Source organism: Choristoneura fumiferana, chromosome 13 (assembly GCF_025370935.1).
Source record: "Choristoneura fumiferana chromosome 13, NRCan_CFum_1, whole genome shotgun sequence".
In the NCBI taxonomy this organism is placed as follows: Eukaryota; Metazoa; Arthropoda; class Insecta; order Lepidoptera; family Tortricidae; genus Choristoneura; species Choristoneura fumiferana.
In genome coordinates this window covers 4,079,456-4,104,047 of record NC_133484.1, presented here as the reverse complement: position 1 = coordinate 4,104,047, position 24,592 = coordinate 4,079,456, and the positions used below count along the sequence as shown (strand labels likewise).

The following is a 24,592-nucleotide window of genomic DNA, read 5'->3' as shown; positions in this document are numbered from 1 at the left end:
ATCCGAATAAGGCACGCTATCCCTTGCATGTGATTTTTTATTTGGATTATTTTTTCCCAAATTAACGAAATTAAACACATTTGAAACCCACAAAAGTATCTGAAATTAATATGAATATTCAGGTCAGCTACCTCTTCAAGCAGTGAAAAATTAAACTTTGAAGTCTAGCACAACCAATAAGTATAAAGTCTGAAAAATTTTACTATTTTAAAGTCTGTAACTACCTATCTAAAATTAACTCATAACGTTACTGCGTACCTACATTTTGCTGAAGTGAGATAGGCTCTGCTAACACTGGATAGGTATATATATACATTATGTAGATAGGATACATACACATTTATACTCTTACTATGAGGGGGTGCCGGCCACATATAATATATATATTATAAAAATAAACATTTTTTTTGAGATTTGTATGGAATCCTTGGTGCGAGAGTCGTAATCGCGCTAATACTTTTTTGTTGATAGGTTATTTATTTTATCTATACGTGATAGATTATTTAGTTTATTTTGCTTTGCTTTAGACATGGTAAAATAGATCTTTTAAATTGTGCTAATGAGCTGTGAAATAGGTATTATCTAACCAGACTAATTGAATTGACGGAATATAAAGAGCTATTCGTTCATAGCAAGTTCATGTGTTTTGTAAACACAACCCGCTGCCTTCGTAATGATTTATTCAGCGTTAAACAGAGACAGGTTTATTCACCTTTCTTCGGTCCTACCGGTAACTGCAGTGGGCGGTGAGTAATTAGATGCCTGGCCCGATAGCCAGCCTACCAGCCGCATAAGCCCCCGTTTCATTCTAGTGCACTAACAAACCACAATTCCACCATAACGCCTACGCCTGTCCATACTTAATACTGGCTGGCATAGTTTTTTCCTTTTTCTTTTTCAAATTCGCGTTCGTATCTCAAAGCCATGTCTTGTAAATTAAGGCCCGCCCGTCATTTGTTTTCCGAGGTGAAACACAAAAGGAAAACAAAAAAGAAAGTGACGTTTCAGGTTGTAAAACGTACCTACCTAATGTAATTTGGGTTAAAGCTAGGTTCTGACACGCGATTGTAATGATAATGTGCTTTTTTGCAGTTGCCTGCGAGGGAGAGTTTGACTACGCCGCGGAGCGCTCGGGCTCCTGTGGCGCGGAGGACTGGAACGCTTCCACACCAGCGCCTGAAGAGGGAGGTGAGTTCCTAAAAAAAAACTGGAGCAAGCATGTATTTGCCTTCAGGTGGCGAGTTGCTAGTTATTTCACTTAGGCGCTTAAATCAAGCCCTATACCAGAATATTAGTACTATTATATATTCTGTGACCAGAAGTTCCCCAGCTGTGCATTGCGACGCAGTGGGACATGCGCTCTTTTTTTTCCCTGTTTTAAATCTGCAATCGGCTGTTTTAGCCATGATCAGATGGATTGGTTTTATAGTTATGATAATTTGGATACCTATAGTGTTGTGTTCAACTGAACCACCATCGCCATTTTATTATGGGGGCTTATTGTCTTTGTTCTAGCCCTAAAATATGGCATTTTTAACCTGGGATTTTACTCATATTCCATGCTAGCAGGGCTAGGTACAAAGCTAATTTTTTAAATATTTGATTGCTTCGTCAAGAAATCCCTCGAGAGTCCACCAGAGATGGACTCCCCTGGCGGCAGCGTGGGCAGCGACCTTCGTCGGCAGAACGAGGAGCTTCGCGCCCGGCTGGCTGGAGAGTCCGCGGACCACCGGCGGAGGCTCGACGCGTACCGCCGCGCGCAGCAGGGACAGGCGGCGCTGGTGTCGCGGCTCCAGGCTAAGGTTAGAAAAACTAAAATTAGGACGGGTCACCTATGTACAAAAAGCTTATATTGCGGTGATGCGGAAAATTAAATATTCGTGTGTTTGAGTCCAAATTGAACTTGGCCGGATTCCTTTTTTTAATTAAAAAAGTTAAGCTTAATACCGTTATGCTAATAAAAGGCAGGGTAACGTGTCATCAAGGATATAAAGAGAGGTTAACAACATTTTATTGTATTACAAGTTACAAACAAAATAGCAATGTTCGTCATTGTTTTGAGCGAAGTGCAAATGGAAAGCATTTTCTATTTACGTTAGGTAGTACTCAATCGCTAAAGATAAGTGTGGTCAGTGGCGTAGCTACCGGAGGGCTAAATGGGGCAGTGCCCCGGGGCCCCCAAGCTCAGGGGGCCCCTCAGACTCCGACTTACAAACTATAAATTGAACTAGTGAACATTTCTCCCACATTCGGAATATTCGGAATACGGAACAAATGATTTTAAATAGTTTAGTTGGGGCCCTAGTTTATTTTTTCCTCAGGGCCTTTGGTTACCTAGCTACGCTATTGAGTGTTGTTCAAAAACAAATGTCTTTGTCTTTTACGGAGTAGATGAAAAAAAAAGAGGTAAACAGGTTACATTTTAAAAATTATAGATTCTTTACTTTGAAAATATTTATATTTATTATCGTTTTTCAAAAAAACTCACTATACGTTGTAAGCGTTATAATCTTGATAATTAAATTTACGTGTCTTGTGTTGTATGATCTTTAGCCTTTACCTTTGTGACTAGTTCAAAAGTTAAAAATAAATCTTGTGACAGTTAACAAAAAAAAAAAGAAACTGTCAGTGTCAGTCAGTCAGTTTGGATTTGGTTGGAGTAGCAAAATTCAGTTTGTTTGTTTATATTATGCCGAATCATAATAAAATTGCAAGAATTTCACTCAAGTCCCTTGAAATTGGTATCAGTGCTGTTGGATTCATTGATATTATTGATCGAACCAACAGTAACCATTCATTAATTGCTGCAATCTGCCCCAAAAGGTAAGAGCTAATGTGTGAAACAACTTCGCGTCGCGTCTTTCTTTTGACGCGGTAATTAACTTTAATTGATACTTAACCCGTTCCATTTTCAAGGTGACGTCGATTTATTTTAATAACGAACTTTTACGTCTGAATACAATAATGGTCTATTAAATATTAATCGACATCTCTGGGTTCGACCGTCGTGCATTATCTATTATCAGAAAAAACCCATTTGGAAAGACTCCTCTCATCCCAGCCTATATACGTCCCAATGCTGGGCACAGGCCTCCTCTCAGAATGAGAGGGCTTGGGAACTTCACACACACCATTAAATTGCTTCGCAGGTTTGTGCAGGTTTCCTCACGATGTTTTCACTTCACCGTAAAGCTCATGGTAAATTTCAAATGTAATTCCGCACATGAATGTCAAAAAACTCACAAGGTACAAGCTGAGATTTAAACCCACAATCCTCTGCTTGAGAGGCCATAGGTCAAACCACTACGCCACCACAGCTTCAATTTTGGAAATACTACTAATAAACAATAAACAGTGTATAGGTACATAAAGATTAACCACTTTACTCACAAAAGTCTAATTATCTGTAATGGATTAATCTAATTAAATTAATAATAATATATAATAATAGAAACGTTTATTGCTAATCGAAAATACATATTATAGTAAGTACACAAATTACTTTCTATCTTCATAGATCATAAACTAATAAACAATTAAACTACTGATCAATGTCTCTGTATATATTATATCTGTTGTTCTTATAGTATCTGTATGTGTTAAACCTTAACTAAAATATATTTAGAAGAATTACACTTTTTTTGTTGACATACTACTAACATTTCCATACTTACAATAAGTGATACTCGAATTTTATACAAACACAACAACTTTGTTTTTTTCATTCTCTGGCAAACATTGACTGTCAAGTTGAGGCAACACAAATCTTTGAAAGTCCTAAAGTCGGAGGCAAACTTATTGCAATTTAATTGAAACAAAACAGAAAAAAACTGTAAAGATATGGTAAGTATTTAATCTAAAAATATATATTTTCATGTCTAGTTAGATTTTCCTTTTTTACCAAATTAAGAACTTCAAACCCTTTGAGAGCATAGCCATGGTGGGAGGAAGTGGTGTGTCATACCTTATTTAGCTGCCTTAATATTTCCACCAATTTTTTTAATTCAATCGTGATGATAAGTTCCTATTACCACTTACTACGGATATATGCCTTGCAGAAGTTTTCCAAACTCAACATAACCAAACTTCACCTAATCAAAAGGCATGAATCTACTTGCATATAGCTTTATGGCACACATGGGTACACTGCTACTTTCTCCTGCTTTGCTCGCTCCCTGTACCAATCTTGGCTACCTTCTTGACTTTATTATTAATCAATGCAATACTTATAACACAGGTTACTGATCTAAATATCTCTAATAGGATTTCAGTGAAAGGAAAAAACGGAACAGAGTGCCCAATTTCACAACTGAGGAAAAAATGATACTGACACAACTGGTGAATGAAAAGAAAAACATACTTGATTCTAAGTTAACAGATGGACCATCAATAGTCAGAAAGAAAATGGCCTGGGAAGCTTTGACACTGGCTTACAACAGCAACTTGGGAGTTCATAAGGTAGGTATGTATTTAATAAGGGCTGCCTGGTCAAACTGTAAGTCAAAATAATTCACAGCTGAAAAAAGAATGCAATATCTTAATACACATCTTGTACAAAAACAAAAGCACAAAGGGGACAAAATGGGGAGGACCCTCGTTCTGTGTCATTTCTGGTGCAAAGGCTATCCAAAGTGATTGTTATGGACAGAAATGGCAAGGGGTCAGTTATTTGACTAGGTTATTATTTTTGTAATGATTGCTTATTGAATAATTTATCAAATAAATAGTGAAATAATTAAAATTAATAATAAAATTGCACATGGTAGAACCTTGTGCAAGGTCCGCCTGGATTGCTACCACCACCTCGCTCACTAATCATGCCGTGAAGCAGCAGTGCTTGAGAGTAAGACAGCCGGTGAAATTACTAGCACTTGAGGTATCCCATCTTAGGCCTCTAGGTTGCAACGCATCTGCAATCCCCCTGGTGTTGCTGGTGTCTATGGGCGGTGGTGATTTCTTACCATCACGGAGACCCACTTGCTCGTTTGCCATGCAGTTGAATAAAAAAAAAATTAGTTGTGTATTCAATTTAGTTGTTTGAAACATCTATATTGAAAGTTCTACAAATAGAATGAATACATACATACATTTTTGAACCTGAATGATTATTTTTCTATGTGTTTAAATATGTATATTGATCTGTATATGTTGTATGTCTGTTACCAAACTTTACATAGTCTTGAACTAGGTGAATTAGAGTAAACTGGCCTCTGATGTTTGTTTAAATATTTAATTTCAGCGAGACACTGCTACGCTCAAAAGAGCATGGGATAATTTAAAAGCTATGACTCGCAAAGTGCGCAGAGCTCGGGCTATTGAGAGGGCTGGCGATGGACCAGTGCTGCCGTCGCAGCCTCCGCCGCAGCAAGTCGCCATTATGAACATGGTAGAACAGGTTAGTTTTAGTATTAAATGTCAACTTAAGAGTAAGTAAAGGTGCAATGGACAAGGTTTCCATTAGGCATTTCCTGATGACATCTCATTATTTATTCAAGGAGAGCAAACAGAACTAAGCGTATACATTATTTTCTTATACGATATACGAGCCAAATGTGTGCTATGAACTGTACAATGGGCATCCTGACCAACCCGCCCGGGAATGAGGGCTATCGCGTATGAATTCGCCACTAGAGGCGCTAGTGTAGCGTGAGGTCTCCGAAATGTCAAATCTCATAGTTTTTGGGTGAGCTACGCGGGTTTATTTATAATTAGAACAATTTTGTGAATATTTTGCAATATCTGAAATTAGTTATGGCAAATATGCGTTCCGGGGCAATGAATGTCTGTTTTGAGACAGTTTTGTCTTTCGGAAACCTTTATCCTCCCTTTTTTCCGAACAAAACGGGGGCTATGCAACACTGTGGCATGCTCGATATTTTTATGGTACGGTTTTAAGGTGTATTAAATATGATTTTAATCTAAACTTTGTTTTCACGCCCGTAATAACAGCCTTTGAAAGCCATACTTAAAAACCTCACACAACAGTGCGCCATCTAGTGAGACAAAAAACGATAGCCCTCATTTGGATCGCATGCAATAGTGACGTGTGGTGCCATCTGTCGCAACTATCCGTACGCGGCGCCGGCCCTGGGTTCGAGCAAGAGAAGCGATCGCTCCAGGCGCCCGATGGCAAGGAGCGCCATTTTCCAGTTTCCAGTGCAAAATAAAACAACAACTTGAAAACTTGTCACTTGCATCCACCGGGTGCCCGTAACTCTCGCGATGTCGTCAGTCCACCTAGTGGAAGTGTATTTTTACTGTTTCTAAATTTAACAACTTATTATAATTCATTTCAGGCATGCCCCGCGATCATGTGCGAAATATATAACCCATACGACAGTGATGCAGTAACAAGAGCATCCAACAACTCGCAATCAGAGTCTTTCCAATTACCAGGTAATTATTAGTACAGAAATTTACACCATGTTATTTTCTATTTCTGTTAACTTTAAGTTAAATAGGTCAGATAATGTAAAAATTTCCAAGACACTGATGGCTTAACTCTTACTGTTTAAAACAGGATAATTAAGAATTAAGATAATTATGTGCTGTAGAATAGTGTAAAACGTTCATAATTTAAAATGCTTGTTTAAAACTCCAAAGTATATTTGTCAAAGTCAAGTCAAAGTCAAAATATCTTATTCAATTTAGGCTAATAACAACACTTATGAATGTCAAAAAAAAAATACCACCGCGTTCGGGAAAACCTCTGCTGAGAAGAAATCCGCAAAGAAAACTCACGAGGTATATATACATTTTAAAACAATTTACAATATTATTAAACTAGATGAAAACCCGGCTTCGCTCGGTAAAATGTAGACTCTAATAATATGTTTGAAAAAATTTTTTGCCAGTAAAGACTGTCGTACTATCGAAAAATCTGACGTATATTCCCAGCCTTAATTATATCAAAAACACTTTAACGGCTAACCTACGTATCGGTATTTCACCAGTAGATATTTCTCTAAATCTTATTTGCCCAAATAACTACGTAGTCAGTCCCAAAGTTCTGTCCAAATGAAAATAATGATAAAAACAAAAGTACCAATCAGTTTTTAATAAATTATATACCATTTTAAAGTACATTTAATAAAAAAATAAATTTAAGTACTTAAAATTATTCAAAAATGACTTCCTTTGTTTTTAATACAGGCCCTTAATCGGCGCAGCCAGTCGTCTATCGCAGCACGCACCATTTTTCATGTCTATTTCACGACTGCTTTTCTTAAAGATGACTTCAGGCTCTCCAAATTTTTATGGGGTTTAGCACAGACCTTCCCCTCTAAGACCTGCCAAATTTTAAAGTCCAGAGGATTAAGTTTCGGACTGGAGGAAGGCCAATTTCGTGTTTATAAAGTCGATTTTTTGACGGCCAAACCAGGCTTGAGTGGTCTTGGCTTTGTGTGCTGGCGCAGAATCCTGCTGGAACACAAAATTATGACCTGAAAAATAGCGTGTTGGGCAGATCTTTGACATGCTTATCCAAAACGTCTCTTGGTACACTTTCGCACTGATTTTGACCCCTTTTTCGCAAAAATGAACCTCAGTTGGCCCGTAATAAGATCAGAGAATACTCTTCAGAGCTCCTAGCGTACACTCTATATTATGTTTATTGTACTTCTCTTCAATATCGAAATCTTTCGTCTGTAAAGAGGATATCACGGTGTCGATTTTCGCGTACCGCTTTAACAACTTCCGGATCTTTTAAACCTTATTGTTTTAGACGGGCATTAAGTAAGTGCCCACTCTATTTTTGTATGCCGCAGACTAAGATCTTCGTTTAAAACTTTTGACGGTTTTTCTACTGACACGCCATCTGCAAAGCCATCAACTTCTGTTTTCGGACAGGATTTCTTGCTATGCGTGCCTTGATCGCTTTGATCAGCTGCTGTGTTTGTACGGAGCGAGGCCGGCCAATTCTTTCTTGTCCAACACTGGAGACTTCATTGTACCTGTCAATCGTACGGTACACAAACCTAAGCGTTATATTTACATTTTTGAGCAACTTAAAATGGTACTTGGCGAGTGCCACAGCGGTGCAATGCTAAAACAGCTATTCGGTTTTCTTTCAACGTCCACTCCATCGTGAGAAATTGCAGCGAATGACTGTTTATTGTTTTAAATAATTGACAAACATTAAAAAATGGAATTCAATCAAATTTTTTAAAATCATGTTTTAAATTTAAAATAATGTGCCAGTGACAGAAGTTGGGACCGACTACGTATGTCTGTCTCATAATCAAAGAAATTAGACCTAAAGGGCCCATATAAGGTACGATCCGTCTGTACGATCGATCTGATGAAAATCGACGAATCGTAACCGTTGTGTGGGGGCCCTTAAAAGGTCACAATGGAGAACGAAATGCAAACCTGTGACACGTGAGACGTGACACTCACGCCACTTTGATGTGATGACTTTGACATGTTACTTCGCAACGCCATTATATATACTCAGTAATTTATTCCATTTTTTATTGAAAATACTCGCTAAATCCGAATTTTCTTACCTACAAGTTGTCGACTCGGAACAAACGTCAACAACTGAAGATAGTTATAGTTGAAGGTAGTTGGTGATAGTTTTGAGTTTCGATAGATCCATTCAAAGTCCGGCAAGACGTTTCGTTTTACACAGTCATGAGTCACAGTTCTTTGTAATGGATACTTTTTTTGCGTGACGCACGCGAGTGTGTTGAAGGCGAGCCGTATCTAAGAGCTAGCTAGTATGAAACGGAACGTTTATTAACTACCAAGATGGCGACTGCGGTTTGTTTGTCAGTGCCATTAGAATTTAACGAAATTCTCCATAATCCGAATTTCGGATATATGTTGTCGACTCGGATCGACTAATTTTTACGCTCTTCAATTTGATGTGCATTTCGTTCGCGTCTACCGTACCCCTGGACGAAATTATTAATATAGATGATATGTATACATCACATAGTATTTAACACAACTTTATTTTTAACTCTTTTTTGATTAAGTAAGCCAAGTATAATTTTATCTGTTCATAGTAAATTAAAAACTGCTTTCAGATAGGCCATCAGGCAGTAACGGCGAACTTGCCCCAAATCAATTATATGGTTAGTTATCAATAATCAAAAAATTACAAATTTAAGACTATGAATTTTTTTATAGGTAAATGTAATTTTTAATACTAGCTTTTTTTTGCTGACTTTACTTTTTGTTGACTATACTTGCATTTTTATCCGAACTACTTTTCCGTACCCAAGTCGATGCCATTAACTGTTAAGGAGCTCCGTCCTGCGGAGACGATCCTGGCTGGATGCAGGCAGGATGTGGCATCGTGCTAATAGAACGCGAATGCGCGTCATCGTAGGTAACATATTGAACACGAATAGGTGTCCTAACTGACAATCGTGCGATCGTGCCAATATATTCGAGTTCAATGTGTTTAATCGCGCGTTTCTACGAGTACCTACGATGATCGCGCATTCGCGTTCTATTAGGACGATATGCCTGTGGCCACTGCCAGATTATTGTATTGTCACCAAGATTTCGTGACATTCATAGTAACAATTTTTTTTTTTTTTATTATTGTTGCTGTTTCTTTGGAAATAGGGCGCTGTCCATTGGAGGACAATATTGCAATGTCTAGTAGGTTGCCGTTGTACGTAAAAATTCTAGAAAGCGAAATATGAGATGTAATGGATGACGATTGACAGCGCGAATCTATTTCTGTTTTATATTATTAGTCTTACCTTCCATTCACGTCATGTAATGTCACGAATAATGTTTTCTTTCTTTCTTCTTCCTTTCTTTCTTTAATTTACATAAATTTAAATCAATCCGGCTACAGGAAGTGGGTTAAATTAAGCTTCCAAGATTTGACCCGAATAAATAAAAAAAAAAAAAAAAACAAGCAATTTGAAGAACCATAAAGTATTTTACGCACATTTCATTTTTATTCAAGCATATTAATTAATTTATCAATAATTTAGTAATTTAATGTATCACCATCCCAGGTCCCCCCTCCTCCATGCCATCAAAAATAAGCTAAGCAAAGATCCCCCAACCCCCTTTGGGGCTTACGTAGGTAATACTTGAATGACCCTCTACTGTTTGGCATTCATATTCTGTTTTTGTTTTCAGAATGTCAAATTGCAGAAGGTGGTGAAGAACGAACATCAGATCAGTTATATGGTTAGTTAACGTGAGTTGTAATAAGTTACTCTCCATAAGGCAAACCGCGTAACTGAGTCCTCGCCTGCGCGGTACAGGGGCGCGGGGCTAGGACGACAAAGGGGACTGAAGGAGGTGCGGGCGGCAACCGAATGAGCTGTGCAGGAAGCGCCTGCCGCCTGCACCTCCTTCATCCCTTTGTCGTCCTACCCCGCGCCCCTGTACCGCGCAGGCGAGGACTCAGTTACGCGGTTTGCCTATAGTCTCTCTAGTAGTAGTACTAGTCAAGTTAACCTCCTAACAACCTAAAATAACGGACGGATCTACAAGCGGCCTAGTATTTACTAAGTAAGATATTATTAAATCGTGTAGGACTTCAGTTGTGCTCTTTTGCACTTACAGTTACCACAGTAGCCTAGTGTTTTGATTTTTGGCTCCTTAAAGTTCTTAAGCAGAGGGTAATGGGTTCGAGCCCTGCCAAATCTACCCACAACTTTTAAGAAATTCAATAGTATTTGTGAAGTTCCCAATCCGCAGTGAGCCCGCGTGTGAACTACGGCCTAGGCCCTCTCATTCTTAAAGAATGGCGTACCCCGCAGTGGGACGTAGAGAGGCCGAGATGAACATAATTTTATTCTTGACTGTAAATTTTCCTTTTTTTTCAGAATGTCAAATACGAGAAGGTGTTGCAGAAAACCGAGCACCAAATAGATTGAATGGTTAGTTTTTGTGCGTTCATACATAACATTTAGCATGTTTTGCGACTAAGTACCTGGGTGACCGAACTGCTAAAACTTGACGACACGCGTTTTCCCAGAGATAAGACGAAGCTAAATCGATCGTTCTCTTTGAGCGATTTATGACCGCAATGAGAATAGCTCGCAATTAAAAAACCGGCCAAGTGCGAGTCGGACTCGCGCACGAAGGGTTCCGTACCATTATCTATACAACATTAGACATTAGCAAAAAGCGGCAAAAAATCACGTTTGTTGTATGGGAGCCCCCTTAATATTGATTTTATTTTAATTATTTATTTATTATTAATTCTGAGAGGAGCCTGTGCCCAGCAGTGGGACGTATATAGGCTGGGATGATGATGATGATTTATTATTAAATTGAATACAATAATAAATAAATATACATACATAAAATCACGCCTTTCAGTAGGCAGAGACTACGGTCCTTCCACTGCTACGATCCTAGCATACACCTCTCGCTTCCTCAAAAGTGAATATATACAACTAAATACCTATTCTATGAATATTTCAAGCGTCTATCTGTTGCCGCTATTAATATCGAGAAAAAAATGGCAAAAAATCACGTTTGTTGTATGGGAGCCCCCTTATTTTTTTTCTGTTTTTATTATTTTTTGTTATAGCGGCAACAGAAATACATCATCTGTAAAAATTTCAACTGTCTAGCTATCACGGTTCACGAGATACAGTCTGATGACAGATAGACACTGAAGTTTTAGTAATAAGGTCCCGTTTTTACCCTTTTCTTACGAAAATTTCACAATGGAAGTAGTTCCAAGCAAGCCGATGATGTCAGTTAAGTTGAATAACATACAAGGTGCTAATTAAATAACTGAAAACCAGAAAGTAGCTTGCTGAGAATCGAGAGTAGAATCGATTACACTATGTTTTAAATTTGGTTGTGTTTGTGTTCTTAAATTAGTTTTTTATTGTGCCCAGTCTAAGTTACGACGTGTCGATGTGCTATTTTCTTCTAAAAACGTCAAAGCACAACTGACAAAATGCTGACAAATACAAATTATGAATGTAGAGTTAGAAATGAAACAGAATTATTGACTTAGCAAAACATACGAATATCTTTTAAAATAATGACGGCATTCAAAAATAAATGCAATCAACTAACTTAAAATAAAAAAAATATTTTTGGGGTGTCTGAGGTTTTCATTTATTTAATTAACACCTTGTATATATGAAATGTGAACAAAACAAAATGGCGGATGGCGTCCTTCCAGATATTCAACATTTTTTTTGAAATCTTTCAAATTTAAAAAGATTTCTCTTATTATTATTCGTATTGAGTTTTTTCAATTTTTTTTAATATCGATATTACAGCACTGGTGTAACTGTAGCAACATAATCTTTGTATAAAGAACTGTCAAGTTGGTTCGCCTAATTCTGGACTCGAGTATAGAACTAGACAGAAAATATGTTTAATCTTAAAGTAACTTAAGTTTAGTGTAATGTTATGATGGCCATGTTTCAGGTGCCGCAGAACCAATTACAGTTAGTTCCAATCCATTGAATGGTTAGTTTTATTTTATTTTTATTGAGCTGACATAATTATAAATGTTACAATATTTGCTTACATTGCTATTGCTTACCTTGTATTTTTTCTCTCTGTGTACCTACCTACCTGTTTTTGTGGTTTTGACGCTTTGTACCAGATTCAAAAAACGCTAGATTCGCACAACGCCAGATTTGCATAATGCCAGATTTTCAGATTCGCAGTATACCAGATTCGCAGAATGCCAGATTCGCATAGTACCAGATTCGCAGAACGCCAGATTAGCAGAATGCTGGATTCGTTTCTTGTCAGCATTATTTATTATTTTCGGCTCAGGCTCGTTCTGTCTGTTTCCTAAAATGTCTGCTTCTCAAAATGAACCGTACTTCCCACGCGGGCCCAGTGCGGATTAGGAACCGCGGATTGGGGGCCGTAGCCCTAGCCCTCTCATTCCGAGAGGAGGCCTGTACCCAGCAGTAAACGTTTATAGGCCGGGTTGATGATTGTGCGAATCTGGCATTCTGCGAATCTGGCGTTCTGCGAATCTTGTACTATGCGAATCTGGCATTCTGCGAACCTGAAATCGGGCATCGTGCGAATCTGGCATTCTGTGAATCTGGTATACTGCGAATCTGAAAATCTGGCATTATGCGAATTTCGAATCTGGTACAAAGCGTCAAATCCGTTTTTGTATTGCTTACTATTTGTAGTGTAAAATAAAGAGTCATTGTATTGTATTATATTTTAAGAGCGGCGGCGGCGGGCACCGGCGAGAACTAACGACATACTCATTAGACGCGAGGCGGCTCTGCGTACTAAAGCTATGGAAATGAAATTGAAAATATTAAAACTGAAGGCAAGTACATTGGTTATGAACTTTGAGGGTTTGGCCCTGTTTGACCACTGTGGCGAGGTCTTGGTATTTTATCTGACAAATCAGTGATACCGTCTTCGTTTGACGAACAAAATATTACTGATACTGGTCTGGTATGTAGATAAAGTTTAATATTCTATACTTAATACAGAAACTGCTGGCCTAGTACGAAGTACGATCATAGAATCGTGTTATTCCGGTCCGGTACTTAATAGAAGAGCGAGAGTGAGAGAGAGAGAGACGAAACGATACGAAGTTCGAATTTTGCTGTCGAGTAGCTCCCCTGTTCGCACTGCGGACAGCCAGGAAAAATCCCGCTACTGTTGTACTGCCTTTTCGGCGAAATATGTTTCGCCAAATTTCACTTAGCAAACCAAATCTTTCGCCACAGTTTCATTTGGCAAACTAATATTTGGCATAACTTTACTTCGCATTTTTTTTATTTCGCAACATTTTTTTACATTGCAAAATTTTACTTCATCACACATTTATGTGGCAAATAATTATGTAGTAAATGATTGCTTAGGCAAATAACAAATTGTCAAATAACATTTGGGCAATTTTTTACATTGCAAAGTTATACTTCAATTTGATTTGTGCGAGCGAGCGAAGCGAGCGAGCAAGACGGTTCGGAACAGAAGCGACTTGGATAGTTTAGGTTCAGAAGGCTAAGGCGGGAGCGAAGCGGAGCGTAGCTCCCGCCTTAGCCTTCGATGTTAGGTTTTTTTTTATAGCAGCCAGGATAAATGACACTAGAAAGTAGGTTGGATGCCATTCAATAAGTTGCTAAATTAAGGTATGCCAATCAATACATTTGACGAAAACATAAATGACATCTTAAAAAAATTCCAGGTAATAATTTGCATAATACTAATTTATCGAATCATTAGTTGGAAATGATATCAGTGCGAAACGTTGAGTTGGGAAATAACATTTCGCCTAAATAAAAATATGGGATAAATAGTTTGGGAGTTAATAAATTTGCTTAATAATTTTCGCCGATACATTAGTAAACCCCCCGCTACTTCACAAAGTGGCACGTGGGACAAGCCCCGCACTCGGACGCTCTGATAAGCTGCTATGCGCCCGCTTTTTTTAAACGCTCCGTCGATACAAACGCGAAACGCCCGCGAGTTTTAGGAACGCGCGTCGATTGTTTCTAAGGGCCTAAGCCAGCTGGCGCGGGTGCATGGAGCGGGTGGAGGTAAAATCTGTCGCTCGCGAGATGTGCGGTTAGAGCTGCTCATACTATTTGTCAATAGACGTCTACCCGCTCAGTGCAAACCACGTCAGTTAGCGTAGGCCCTATTTATAACGCGTGTCAAAGGCGCGTTTAAAAACGCGGTGTGTAAAGGCTCAAAATTTGTTTCTAGCTTGATACGCGAGCGAGTAAATCGAAAAGAACGGAATTGCTATTGGAAGCGGCACAATTGGAGGTAGAAGCTAAGCGTAAAGACGGAGAACGAGCGGAAATGCTCCGCCAGGCAGCTCAGATGGAACTTGAATTTCAAAGGAGAAGACTATCACAAACCGATAACTTACATTCATAACTCTTAAGTTAATAAAAACATTTTAATAACGTTAGTACCACGTTTCTTTTTGTTATCCTACCAATATAAATAGGTAATGCCTCGAGAGTTAAAGTGAATGATCACGCACATAGCTAGAATGAATCTAAATAAAGAATTGATTGCTTAAAAGGAGATTGAATTAAATGAATGAGTAAATTTCAAAAGCTAACTGTCATTACATGACATGTTCTTGTGTTCGTGACTTCAACTCTGGTGGCAGTACCTATACCTATCTTATGTATACAAATAAATAAAATCCTTAGGTACTTACTAATTTTCTCCCCCTGCGGCCCAAGTCAATTGTTTGTTTTATAAACATGAAACTTTGTCACTTGTGAAGGAGAGTTCGATGTCACATTACAACAATAAGGGGCTGTTTCACCATCCATTGACTAGCGTTAACCGACGGTTAAATGTGATGCCGTCTCCGTCTATTCGAACAAAACAAATAGAGACGGCATCACATTTAACCGTCACTTAACACTAATCAATGGATGGTGAAACAGCCCCTAAGTCCTATGTATTGGCCGTAGGAGGATATGAATTCGAAATTAACTCTGTTTGTTGCCTCTTCACGCTGATATAATGAAATTTGGTATGGAGATAGTAGAGAACATAGGATAGTTTTTATTAAGGAAAATTCCTTAGTTCCCGGGATAGTAGCGGGATAGCGATTCTTGGCGGACGAAATCGCGGGCAAAAGCTAGTAAAGTATAAATGCGAAAGTTTGTGAGCGAGTGATTTTATGGTGTCACTACTCAAATTAGCAAATAAAGGATTAATATAAAAGCGAATCACAGTTTTAATATTTTTTATTGATTTTGTATCATAATGATAGGAAACAAGGACTAATGTTTTTGTTGATTTGTGTGGTCCATCACGAAAAAGTTTATAAGTATCTTCTATCACAGAATAAATAATAGTACAAGTATTTACTTTTATTGACTGTTACTACTACACAATATTTTAGTTATACTATCGCGGTCATTACTTATTAATTACATCTAAATTCGGGTTTTATCCGCGTACCTTGATTTCAGGGAAGCTCGATATTTCGGCACAATTGCATATTATATATTTTTTATTTATTTTATTTATTTGACTGGATGGCAAACGAGCAAGTGGGTTTCCTGATGGTAAGAGATCACCACCGCCCATAAACATCTGCAACACCAGGGGTATTGCAGATGCGTTGCCAACCTAGAGACCTAAGATGGGATACCTCAAGTGCCAGTAATTTCACCGGCTGTCTTACTCTCCACGCCGAAACACAACAGTGCAAGCACTGCTGCTTCACGGCAGGATTAGCGAGCAAGATGGTGGTAGCAATCCGGTCGGACCTTGCACAAGGTCCTACCACCTGCAATGCATGCGCCATGATTACGAGACGACTGGACTGTTACTACTAAATAGTAAAGTAAGCTGAAATATTGCAGTAATAATAATAATAGTCTTTATTCAGACAGTATAAATACATTAAATGGTTTTTTTTTTAATAAAAGTTAATGATGTGTCTGTACGCCACTAGTTGACCAATACCTCCAACTGTCGCCATTCTTCTCTTTTATTGGCCACTCTTGTCCATGTACCACCTGCAACGGCTTTAATGTCATCAAACCACACCATCTAAATGGTCTACCGCTTTTTCTCCTCTTGTCAATCGTGAACCAATTCATGACCAATTTTAAACTATTTTTCACTTCCTCTCACTTAATCATATGACCTGACCGTCTCTACTTTAGCTTTCTTTTTATAATATAGCAGTAGGTAAGTAACTATAAGTCATCCATCATCATATCAGCCATAGGACGTCCACTGTTGGACATAAGCCTCCCCAAAAGCCCTACATTTGCTTCAGGTGGAAGCGGCCTGCATTCTCTGTGAACCTGCGGCATTAACCAGGTCATCCGTCCGTCTTGTTGGTGGACGTCCTACGCTGCGTTAGCCTATCCTACTGACAAGTTTCAATTGTTAAAGTAATTCAGAACAAAGTTTTCTCTAACTAGGAACCCTTCACTTTCAGGGTCATCTGCGATTGGTTCGTTTGGAACTGATTCAGAAGTGTCTTCCTCGTAAGTTGTTGGGTCCAAATCATGGTCGTTGTGTGCAAATCGCAAGATTTTGCAATGTGGCACAGGCACATATCACTGCCACTATTGTTTCTAGTTTGACTGATAATCCAATCTGAAACAATATTCGTATTAGTAAATAAAAAGTTTTGTATTTCGCCTGAAATCGTGACTTCATAAATAAATAAAAACACTGGTTTCCTGCGCATATTTAATTATCTTACTTCTTGATTATCTTTTAAAGGATACTAGGAATTAGACCACCAGTATCTTTGCAAAATTAACCACATTTCACCTGTTGAATGAACCCTAAAAGTTGCCAGAAATACAAAATAACATGGTTTTTATGAACACGGAGTCCTAAGTTAAGAATAGAATAGAATATAAATCATTTATTCATATATAAACAATTACAATTTACACAATACAATAAATGCGCCAAACTGGAGTGACCAGTTTGTTGGCGCGCCGCGCTCAAATCACATTACTTAATTGTTTACGAAGTTTGAGTTATTCTAATGCTAATGATATTCACATTTTAATGAAGACATGCATATTAACACTAAGATGAAGCCGAGTTAAATTAACAACCTACAATTAACAACGACTTTTGCTACTTGGTATACACCACTAATAGTGCATTTTTAAGTTTAGTCTTAAATGCTGCTTTACTTATATTATCATACGGAAACCTTATGGTATTAAAAATTCGAGGAGTCAAATAGTCCAATGTTCTTTCACCATAGTAATTACAACTTTTTGGTTCGACATAATTCGTCCTCTTATCAGGTCTCAGTGACCTAGTGTTAAGGTGTCGCGGCCTCCTGTGGTCGTTACAATTGTACTGGTCAACGGCCACAAGATACCTAAACTTTTCTTGGACGGGGAGGACCCTACACACCCCATATAGTTGATCGTAATTATCTTTGTGTTTAAGTCTCACCCTTTTACTCACAAGCTGCTTTAAAAATCTCAATTGTAATGACTTAATCTTGCCTATATAGGATGGAAAAGTCCTCCCATAAACAATGAGACCGTACCCAATCAATGATTCCACTAGTGCATGGTAAACTACAGACAATGTTTTTTTGTCGACTGTATTTTTAAGATGGTAGAACTTTCCTAACATTATTCTAAGTTTATTACAAAGGTGGTTAAAAATCTAGCAGTTTACAGAAATGTTTTACCTGTAGGCAGGGGAATCGTTTTTTCCATATTGCAAATGCTCGGTCCATGGTTCTCCTGGTTTCACTGTGACTTCTGTTGTACCTCTCCTGGGCAGGACTATTCGGAGAAGCGTATGGCGTCGTCACTACTGGGCTTAGTTCATACCTGTTTTTAAAAACAAAATTGAGTAAAATGATTGCTTGTTATAAAATAAAACAATCAAATTTACAATCAATTAAATTAAAAACTATTTAAAGTTATCTCCTAGGTACATTGTATCCAATCACTGTTAAAAGATACAATTATTTTGGTCTATCATTTATAAATGTGCAATGAAATTATTGGCTCTTTATTTAGCCTATTAGGTGTTTTTGCCTGACTGATTGGAGGAGGGTTTTTTTTTTTTTTTTTTTATACGACTGGAAGGCAAACGAGCAAGTGGGTCTCCTGATGGTAAAAGGTCACCACCGCCCATAAACATCTGCAACACCAGGGGTATTGCAAACGCGTTGCCAACCTATGAGGCCTAAGATGGGATACCTCACATGCCAGTAATTTCACCGGCTGTCTTACTCTCCACGCCGAAACAAACAATGCAAGCACTGCTGCTTCACGGCAGGATTAGCGAGCAAGATGGTGGTAGCAATCCGGGCGAACCTTGCCACAAGGTCCTACACCTGCACCTGTTATGTTTTTCGAGTGCATGTATGTATGTATGTCTATTTGTTTGAGCCTCTCTGCAGTCTAAACGGCTGGACGGATTTTAACATAAGAGGTATCATAAAGCCGCATTCACATTTATCTGTCGTTGTGTCGTGACGCATCAGAATGGTATCAGTTTCATACATTTTATTGCATTCACTTTATTGGTACAGCGTGTTGTGACGGCTTGTGTTGTGTCGCATCAAAGCTATAGAGAGAGAGAGAGACAGAGAGCATCACAACACGACAGTTAAATGTGAATGCAGCTTAAGACTCTCCATAACTGTCACAGTGACAGAGGGTCTGCGAAAAACGAATATGAGGGGGGAGATTTTTTTAAGGCAGACGGGTTTTTGATTTTACTTACGTAACAAGAATTAAAAAAATACAATAAAAGAATACTAACCCACTGTCTCCCAACAGAATGCCCTGTAATTGGTTCGCTTGCAAGCGCTGCTTCAGACTACTGTAGTTATAAATAAAACTACTGTGGCAGCTCCCAGGCCATCTCACAACTAAGTCATAAAACTGCAACTTAGGTCCTGTAACAGCTTGCACGTTTATCGAGAGCCACCCATCGCTGTTTCTAAATACTTCCGCCATACCTCCACCAGGGTTTTTTATTCGGACATGCATGCAACCTAAACACCCTATTAAGCCAGGGAAACTGGCAATGTCATAAAAATCTTTTCTGAAAATAAGAGATATGATTAAGTGTTGCCACTCCAAATATCTTAGAAATAATAAAATTGTAACTTATGTATTTTAACGCAAAACTTACTTAACATTTGGTAATTCTGCTGGTGGGGGAAATTTGATGACATTCTTTAATTGACTTGCTAATAGTGAAGACACAACAATAACTATCCGGGACATTGATTGCTGGCAAATATTTACGACGTCTCCTCCAGCACCTAAATTCTGGAAACATAGTTGACATTATTAGCAGACATCAGGATCTTTGGAGAAAAAGTCTTGGAGATAAAGGAATATCAATGTTTGTGAATGTTCCTTGCAATAAATTGAACCTTTTGATCATTTTTGCGGACCATACTTGTATTTGCACTGTCAAATCACAAGTTACAATCCAATCATTGAAATAAGTGAAATCCTCCAACAACTTCTAACATAACTTTTTATACTTCTTTATACAAACAGTACAGTCCACTGACATACAGTATTTATGTTTGACCTGATAATATCTTTTAAGTAAATATAATTATGAATTTGTTATTTCGATTTAGTATAACTCCTACGTAGATACTTACTACATATTTATACACCATACTTTGTTTTTCCTTGGTGATTAGGTATTTTATTATATAAACGTTAGCTCGTTTAGCCTGAGATACAGGAATTATCCTAGTTCAGGCACATGTGTTACATAGATTTTAAGTGAAATATTGCATTTTATGTTATTTTGTACCGAAATTCATTCAATAAATTTTATTTATTATTATTATTATTATTAGTACAAGTAAGATCAATCTATTTAACTGCATTGCAATCACAATTTTTTGGGTAATTTTGTTTAATACCTACTGTATGCTGGAAGGTGATCAAAAGTAATAAAATAAATCGGCCAATTAATTACGCGTACATGTGACGCGCAGAACGTTCCATGGGGGCACTAAAAAATTCGATTCAATTAAATTTGTATTTAGAACATTATTATGAAGCAATTTAATAAAATTACTACACCGCTTTCTAGTTTCGGGCGCCAAGAGGCTTAAAAAAAGCTACTCCATACCTGACATGTTCCAGTGGCGTAATACCGTAGTGTTCCCAAGACCATGACTTCGGGTGCAAACGGCATACCCCTTCTCGTTGGTTTTGCCAGATATGGTGCTACGAGCGGAACTAATACGTTTTTGACCGTTTCTTGTTTAAATCGGTATCTGCTATAAAACTCCTCTACTGTGTATTTCTCAAATGGATTATCGTTATCCCGAAGATACCTTCTGAGGCCTATTTGATCTCGCGATCTTTTGGTATGTTCGATGAACTCCTCAAAGTCTGCGATGTCGTCCATTTTTCAAATGAATTTCACTTCTAATGAAAGGGGTATTTAACTCGTCTGCTGTTAAGTTAAGTTGCAGTCATCTACAATATTGTTTTACTGTTTACCTTTCAATTTATACATATAAACAACAGTGACACTAAAAACAACTTTTATTTTGACTTCCTCGCTAAACGCTTTGTTGTGCTGTCAGTCAGTCAGTCAACTGACAGCTATCTAGCTGTCGCTGTCAGCTGTGAGCTGTCACTTGAGTCACAAAGTTACTTTTTTTAGAATGTTTCTACGTCGAAAAAGGTAAAGACCATAAGCCATACAACCGAAATAAATAACAGCCGTAAAGAGTGGCAAATATTATGCCCTATGTAATTAATGCAATCTGCGCTCATCTTCTCCTCTCACACATCTTCAAGTTTGTTGTTTAAACTATGAAAAACTAAAATATTATGTATGTATGTACCTACAGGCACTGGAAAGTATTTTTAAATGTTCTTACTCATGAGTGAAATGAAGTAGGAAATAAATTTCACCCCCCCCCCCTTTATTTGTCTGCGATCTACCTTAAAAAAAAAAAACAAATGGATTTGGGATAGCAGGCGCGTACTGGGTAAGACCTAATTCCATAACCCAAACCTAAAGTAAATCAAATACTTAAACCTATCTTATAACGTGCTGACAGGTGCTGCAATACAAGCAGCGATGTTCGGAGTTGGAGCAGCATATGTTGGAGACGACGCCACGCAGCGAGCCGAGCTACCGCGCCGCCCCAACCACCGCCCGCTCAGCCGTCGCGCTGCCGGCGCCTGCCGCTCTGCCGTCCACCAGCAGCACAGAAACCAGGTTTGTTTTCGCCACCTTCACTATATATCAATCCTGACTAAATTAATTCACGATATTGGCCTTTAACGAGAAGCTTTTCAAAACTGTTGTGCGTCCCCGTGTTCAATACCACGATCCATTACTTAAGTGGCAATAGGGCCGAAAGTTCGCTAGACTAGACTGCTGTGGCTTAGATTACAAATCTTTGATCATACACTGGTGTTCAAAGTTGCATGTGGCTGACTGACACGTCATAAAAGTTAACCAAGTACCTATGTACCTAGGGTTCGGTTGCCAGTTTAACTAATAAGTTGCTCTGATGTCCGCCAGCAGTACCTTTATCATTCAGGAAGAGGTCGGTCGTCAGCTCATGTCAAGAGAGTGTTTTGCGGATTGTGCTACCAAGATTGTTCCATAAGCCATACGCAGTCCGTGTTCCTCTACTACGCTGAAAGAAATAAATACACAGACTATAACCATTCTTTTTCATTTTGTTTCCAGGAGGGATGAACGCATAGCGGATTTGGAGACGGCGCTGAGGCGGTTGGACGAAGAGAAGCGCAAGTAAGTCATCAGTTTTGCAAAGACAGATATCAGTGTTTATCAGCGAAACGTGAACTCCATTTGGATATGCTCCTCTTTAGATGCGAGAAGCTGGTGACCCAGAACAATCTGCTCCGGGATCAGTTGGAAGAGTCTCACCAATTGAACGAAGCCCTCACCAATGACCTGCAGAAGCTGACTAACGACTGGGAGGCGCTCAGAGATGAGATGAACGTCAAGGAAGACGAATGGAAGGATGAGGAACAAGTAAGTAGAACTGACGCCTATTGTCTAGCAACCTGGAATCACATTTTTCACCGCTTCTTTCTGTCACACAGCAAAAGACGCGGATAGAAAGAGACGGTGAATGCGATCGCGAACGTCAGCGCGTTAGACAATACGGCTCCTGGGCGTAGTCGGCATTTTCTGGAGCATCACTGTTTAAACTTGGCTTTTTTTATTCAGAATCAATTGAGTAGTTATTTTATTACTTGAAATACAGCAGATTAGGGAAACTGGTACTGTGAAAATTTCTAAAAAAAACACGATTAACCTAAACATGAAACTACCGTGAGACTCACTCATATTAAATGATATTGTAACGGATAACTCACGTCTTAAACCGAGTTTAGCTCGACATGTTTCGGGCTATTTCGGCCCACCGTGCCGCGTGCGTGTTGCGGCAGCCGCCGAGTCGCGTACTCCTGAGAGGAAGGGCTACGAAATAGCCCGAAACATGTCGAGCTAAACTCGGTTTAAGACGTGAGTTATCCGTTACAATATAATTTAATATTAACCTAAACTTCGTTTCTTTTAGCATTGGAAATAAGGTAAACAATCTTGATGAGTGTTTTTATTGAAAAACGTTTTTAAAAAATCAGTAACTATTACTTATGATACCAAAAGAATTTAAATGATCATATGTCCTTGCTAATTGTTAATTATTTGCTGTGATTTTTTTCGCTTCTTTCTAATTTATGGGATTACTATTCATCCTTTGAATACTCCTAAAATTGAACTGAGACAATTACTTTGCTCACCCGCACCTTATGATAGCTACTTTTGTGCAAGAATTGTGTTCATGCAGTTCCTCCACCTCCACACTGTAAGAACACACACAAATCACACAAACCCATGTATTACCATCACTAAACTACACTGACGCGTTTCGAACTCAACCAAAGCTCATCTTCAGAGCAAGACAACCGTTCACCATGGTACCATGTCAGTGTAGTGTGGTGGTGGTGATAGATAGGTTTTGTGTGACTGTGTGTGTTCTTACAGTGTGGAGGTGGATGAACTGCATGAACACACATTTCTTGCATAACGCATTCACTACCACCGACGCATATATGCGTTTTCGGAACTTCACCAGTGCCGCTGTCATAATTATTCATACATCTTGAACGCACATGTGCGTCGGTAGCACCTGTGAAAGTCAGGTGGCAGTGACTGCGATAAACGTAGCTACCATAAGGTCGCAGGTGAGCAAAGTATTTGTTTTAGTTCATTGCTATGGACCTCCGCAAAGTAACACTTGATTCAATAAATGAAGATTGGTTTTTTGGAATCTTTTTGTATTTTTTTATTTCAATTCCAATTTTTTTTTTTTTACTTTTTACGGTCATCCCGTAAAACCTATATCGAAAATACAAACTGAAATATAGATGCACAGAAAAACCAGAAAAATAAGACCAGCGCTGGGAATCGAACCCAGGTCCTCGTCATTCCGTGCCGTGTGCTATACCGCTACACCACCGCTGGACAACGATACAGACACGAATTTCTCCTATGCACCTCATATCTCAGCTTGTGTTGTTTCTTATTTAGCCACTTAAGCAGCGACACTAGCGACATCTATGCCGTAGCCCTCATCGAGAAACTTTTCGGCACTCCATCGGAACTAACCGCTCACCCGGACAAGAGATATCGTTATTAAGCAATCAAATTAAGATTGGTTTTTTGGAATCTTCAATAAATTACTCCTAACGTTGTCCTACAGGCATTCAACGACTACTACACCAGCGAGCACAACCGTCTACTCAGTCTTTGGCGCGAGGTTGTCTCCGTTAAGCGTTTCTTCACTGAGCTCCAAACTTCCACTGAACGAGACCTGTTCAAAGTGAAGAACGACTTTGAGTCAGCTACTAGAGAACTGGTCGGGACACTGAGTGGATACGCGATCAATGCCTACGCGCAAGGACCCAGGGTAAGATGAATAGAGAGGGGCAAAAGATTGAGAAAATTCACCATTTGGATCATCCATCGTAATCCAATCCGATCCTATCCCAGCTACACTTTTCCGTGAAGACTAAATAGTATCACGTGCTCCTCTGTAGGTATACTTTTCTGTAGGTATCTTGCTCATTACTACTTCAAGCTCAGAGTCTGATCGGGCGGGAAGGGCCCGAATGGCTCTTTTTCTTGAAAA

The 24,592-nt window shown here is 38.7% G+C and overlaps 2 protein-coding genes across 6 annotated transcripts in view; both read left to right on the top strand.

The window, feature by feature from the left end:
• The window catches only part of Root (ciliary rootlet coiled-coil, rootletin), a 98,553-nt gene that overhangs the window by 21,212 nt on the left and 52,749 nt on the right, over positions 1-24,592 (top strand). The window contains 6 exon segments of the mRNA XM_074096877.1: positions 1,093-1,188; positions 1,617-1,802; positions 21,479-21,639; positions 22,120-22,182; positions 22,263-22,428; positions 24,164-24,370. Of these exon segments, the coding sequence (XP_073952978.1) occupies positions 1,093-1,188; positions 1,617-1,802; positions 21,479-21,639; positions 22,120-22,182; positions 22,263-22,428; positions 24,164-24,370 (879 nt within the window).
• LOC141433907 (uncharacterized) lies at positions 2,645-14,857 on the top strand. 5 transcript variants are annotated; one of them, XM_074096028.1, is made up of 11 exons: positions 2,645-2,823; positions 3,751-3,843; positions 4,264-4,458; positions 5,240-5,395; positions 6,297-6,396; positions 9,033-9,080; positions 10,111-10,161; positions 10,806-10,859; positions 12,379-12,420; positions 13,149-13,255; positions 14,647-14,857. In XM_074096028.1, exons 2-11 carry the CDS (start codon positions 3,841-3,843, stop codon positions 14,821-14,823), a joined length of 933 nt encoding a protein of 310 aa, XP_073952129.1. In that variant the 5' UTR covers positions 2,645-2,823; positions 3,751-3,840; the 3' UTR covers positions 14,824-14,857. The 5 variants fall into 5 exon arrangements, with proteins under 5 accessions (XP_073952129.1, XP_073952134.1, XP_073952132.1 ...); XM_074096033.1 differs by lacking the exon at positions 3,751-3,843; XM_074096031.1 differs by lacking the exon at positions 9,033-9,080.